This window comes from Otolemur garnettii, unplaced genomic scaffold, assembly GCF_000181295.1.
Source record: "Otolemur garnettii isolate 467f Iridium unplaced genomic scaffold, OtoGar3 scaffold00053, whole genome shotgun sequence".
NCBI classification, from domain to species: Eukaryota; Metazoa; Chordata; class Mammalia; order Primates; family Galagidae; genus Otolemur; species Otolemur garnettii.
The window spans coordinates 9,746,245-9,751,275 of NW_003852448.1; the positions used below are offsets into that span (position 1 = coordinate 9,746,245).

Genomic DNA, 5,031 nt, shown 5'->3' on the forward strand with positions numbered 1-5,031 from the left:
AAACTCTGATTACATTATAGAAAACTGGGAAGAAAAAACATGATGGAAAATTCCTAATAATTCATAGATCATTAATAGTAAATAATTAAAATTCTAAGCAAATCAACCTGCACTCAGGCAGGAGGATACGTGTAGAGCTCCATGTATCTGGACTTCGCCATGCTCTGTCGGGTGTACACCTGCTGTATGCCAGCTCTGAGGTCATCCCAGATCTGGTCCAGGCCGATCTGTTTCAGGCCGTGCGGGTTCTGGCTCCTGGTTGACGACATTGTGAAGGATGGTCTAAAGTCGTCCAGTGCAGCAATCCTTATTCAAAATACAGCTAGTTCTCCATTAGATGAAAATACACAGTACCATTCCAAATGTATTCACAGCAGCTCAGAAAGGATGTCCTTTAAATGTAGAGAATGAAATCTCATTGCAGGCAAACCTGAGGAAGAAATAAAAGGAGTTAATAAATGCTCTCTAACACCTTGGGGTAGGCAACAGTAGCACACACTGGTAGGAATATTCAGTCTACAGTCACTGGCAGGGACCCTCTAATTCAAAGATCCCTTCTCTTTGTAGAAACACACTCATTAATTACATGGTCTATATATAAAAATGTGCTTATTTAGACATTTTGTTCATAAGCATTAAGACTATTAGCACTCATGAGGAAAGCTGGGTGAAACTGCACAAGCACAACTAACTCTGTTGCCTTTCTTTGCCTTCTAAGTTAACAAAACCTTATCGGTTTACCTATATGACAATTAGAAAGACTAACTCAAAAGAAAAAAGAGCACAATACTCAGAAACACAACAGCTAATAAATAGGAAATCCCATTCAATCTCACTAGTAATCTGTGAATTCTGGTAATCGTTCACTTAATACTTGGCAAGAATATAAATGTTGGTAAGGCTGAAGATGAAGGGAAATGGGTCCTCCCCTTTAAAAAGGGTAATTTGCCAAGAATTACCAAAATGTAAAATGTACTCTGAATTTAAGATACCCAGGTTTGATTCTCAGCTCCAGACAAACTGAAGGTAACGTGGTCTTGGGTTAATAACTCACTTTCTCTAAGCCTCCATTTCCTAGTCTGCAAAACTGAGGCAAATCCTTCTCCTCAAATGGTGATTTTAGAGGACAGTAAGTAAAGCAAACAGACAACCTTCAGAATGGCACAGGATTTTTGCAGGTTATACTTCCCACAAAGGTCTGATAACTAGAATCCACAGAGAACTCAAACGAATCAATAAGAAAAGAATAACCCCTTTTCTATGTGGGAAAGAGACTTAAACACAAACTTCTCTGATGAAGACAGGAGCATGGCCTACAAACACATTAAAAAATGCTCATCATCCTTAATCAGAGAAATGCAAATCAAAACCACTTTGAGATATCATCTAACTCCAGTAAGATTAGCCCGCATCACAAAATCAAAAACTACAGATGTTGGCGTGGAGGTGGAGAGAACACTTGTACATTCCCACCACCCACTTGCTGGTGGGAATGCAAACTAATATGACCTTTTTGGAAAGAAGTTTGGAGAACACTCAAGGAACTAAAAGTAGACCTGCAATTCCTTTACTAGGTATCCACATGATCAAAAACTATTTTACAACAAAGACATTTGCACCAGAATGTTTATTACAGCCCAAGTCATAACTGCTAAGACATGGAAACAGCCCAAGTGCCCATCAGCCCATGAGTGGATTAACAAATTGTGGTATATGTATACCATGGAATATTATGCAACCATAAAAAAAGATGGAGACCTCACATCTTTTATATTTACCTGGATGGAGTGGAAACATATTCTTCTTAGTAAAGTATCTCAAGAATCGAAAAATAAGTATCCAATGTACTCAATACTACTATGAAATCAATATATAATCACCTACACATTCATAGGAATGGTAAAACATAAGTATAGTTCAGAAAGTAGCAGGGAAGAGGAAAGGGGGGGAGGGAGAGGAGGGCAGGGATTTTGGGGGACCTCATCTAATGTGCATGATACAATGGTACATTTCAAAATTATTAAGAAAAGAGTATAGTTGTGATGGATGTGTTACTTACTTCAATATAAGCATTTCACATTGCATATCAAATCAGTACACTGAAACCCATAAATGCATCAATGTACACAGTTATGATTTTTAAAAAAGAATGCAAAAAAAATGGTGGTTTTAGAGTTTAAATAAGATAAAATATTTAACACACAGTAAATGCTTAACAAATGACAGTGGCTATTATTCCTAAGTGTGTGATGCTACTGTAAAACACAATTCATAATGCTTCAGGATCTCAGAGCCATAAATGAAGAATCTTAGGCATTCTATGCTATATTAAATAGGGATTACACAGACAAACTTCAAGGTCTGTCTATGTACATCACATCCAATGTAAAGGTTTTAAACAAGTATTTCTTTTCATTTTTTTTTTTGAGACAGAGTCTCACTATGTCACCCTGGGTAGAGTGCAGTGGCATCACAGCTCACAGCAACCTCAAACTCTTGAGCTTAAGCGATTCTCTTGCCTCAGCCTCCCAAGTAGCTGGGACTACAGTTGACTGCCACAACACGCAGCTATTTTTTTTGTTGTAGTTGTCATTGCTGTTTGGCAGGCCGAGGCCGGGTTTTAACCTGCCAGACCTGGTGTATGTGGACGGTGCCCTAGCTGCTGAGCTATAGGCGACAAGCCAACAAATATTTCTAATGCATTAACACGAAAACATGTTCTGCTCTGTCCCCCAAAATGCCATTCTCTACCAGTGCTGTCCATCTTAGTAAGTGGCAACTCCATGTCAGAAACACAGCAATTATTCTAATGCCTCATCTTTCACATTCAAGTGCTATTGATTTTAACTTTCAAGTGTTTCAAATCTATTAACTCACCTCTATTTCCTCCCCTAGTAATCACCATTGTCTTACCCAAACCATTACTTTAGAGGTCTGAACTAGACCCCTCCCCCAATACCTCCCATGCATGTGTATATGTGTGTGCATGTGGGTGTGTGTACACCATCCCTACATTCATTCTTGATAGTCAAGCCTGAACTTACCCTAACATGTCATCCTGAGAGCAAGAAGCAGCCACGGTCAAGTTTGAAGCAGGGATATCCTTAATATAGCACAATCATATCAGACCTTTTTCTGTCTCCATTTGCCTCTTACAAAACTCCCCCCCCCACCCCGCTTCACCTCCACACAGACCCACCACTACTCTCCTCCTTTCTGCTCTGAGGATCTCTGCATCTGCTGCTGCCTCTGCCTGGAACATTCTGCCCTTCTTTACTAAGCTGCCATCCAGTCATACTTTACTTCAGAAGAGACTTACCAGGAAGTCCCAGAGAGGTTCAGGTTTACCCATTACGTGGGACATTCCCTTCCTAACATTTATCCTAGGCCATCATTCTGTACTTGTTAATTTACTGTAAACTCTCTCAACTTCACTGGTGTGAAAGACCCATAGATACAGACCATATTTTTTTTTCAGGGAGAGTTTTACTTTGTTGCCCTCAGTAGAGTGCCATGCTGTCATAGTTCACAGTAACCTCAAACTCTTGGGCTCAAGCGATACTTTTGCCTCAACCTCCCAAGTAACTGGACTACAGGCACCCGGCACAATGCCCTGCTAGTTTTAGAGATGGGGTCTCACAGTCTCCAACTCCTGAGCTCAGGCAATCTAACCACCTCGACCTCTCAGAGTGCTGAAATTATAGGTGTGAGCCACTGTCCTTGACCTAGCACAGACCATATTATCTTGAGAATCTAGAAGAGAGACCAGCACACGGCTCAAAATGTCATACATGAATAAAAGAAAGAATAAATTAAGGAATTGAAAAGCTATTCATTTTTTAAGGATTTAGAAATAATAAAATGCCAGTATCATCAACCATCTCTCTGAACTTGCTCAAAATCCTCCTTTAGAATCTCCACAAAATTCTATCTTGTTTCTTTTAAACTTTTCCCTTCAAACACTAGATTTTAGGCTTGGCGCCTGTGGCTCAAGCAGCTAAGATGCCAGGCACATACACCTGAGCTGGTGGATTCGAATCCAGCCCAGACCTGCCAAACAACAATGACGGCTGCAACTAAAAAAAATAGCTGGGCGTTGTGGTGGGCATCTGTAGTCCCAGCTGCTTGGGAGGCGGAGGCAGGAGACTCGCTTGAGCCCAGGAGTTGGAGGTTGCTGTGAGCTGTGATGCCACAGCACTCTACCCAGGGGGACAGTTCAGGCTCTGTCTCAAAAAAAAAAAAAAAAAACAACACTAGATTTTAGGCTAAAATTTATTTCTTGCCATTTCATTTAGTAATATTTTATATATTATTCTGATTATTATAAATGTATATATATCTTAATGTAGTGTTTCATAAGGGGAATTATAGCACTTTAGTGACCATTTATATTTATTTAACAAATATTTACTAGGAGATTACTGAATGCCAAGCACTGTCCTAGGCCCTGGCTGCGCACAATTTATAGTAAAGGAAAACAGACATAGTCTACTTTCATTATACTACAATTATGGAATGAAGTATCCTTCTAAGAAGCTAACACATAAAAAACTTTTAATATATGATCTACTTGTAAACTGGAAACTTTGATGTACCATGCATTTGTAGACCAAAGCATTTGTTCACTAAGAGGCAAATATAGTCACAGAGGATTAGAGGTTAACCTTAAAGACAGTTCTGGTCCTTTCTTTTTCAGATGTAGAAACTGATTCAAAGAAGCTATTAAACTTGGCAAGATTATAATGCTACAAAGGAGCAGGACCACAAGCCAGGTCTCTGGGTTCTTAAGCCAACATGTACTCTAGTCTGAATTTTACTTTAAGGGGTCAGTGAACAGTAAACCCCTGTAGAGTCACATAACAAAAAAGATTTATCAATTGCCTACTTATTAAACTAAGAAACCCAAACAGCTCCATTACAAGAGCTAACAGTCTCACTGAAGACCATTCTTCTGGCTCGGCGCCTATAGCTCAACCGGCTAAGGCACCAGCCACATACACCTAAGGTGGCGGGTTCGAATCTCCAGCCTGG

At 39.8% G+C, this 5,031-nt stretch overlaps 1 protein-coding gene across 1 annotated transcript in view; it reads right to left on the reverse strand.

The window, feature by feature from the left end:
• The window catches only part of CUL1 (cullin 1), a 112,552-nt gene that overhangs the window by 73,929 nt on the left and 33,592 nt on the right, over positions 1-5,031 (reverse strand). The window contains exon 2 of the mRNA XM_003792072.3: positions 130-430. Within this exon, the coding sequence (XP_003792120.1) occupies positions 130-269 (140 nt within the window). The 5' untranslated portion in view covers positions 270-430. The remainder of the gene's footprint in view (positions 1-129; positions 431-5,031) is intronic.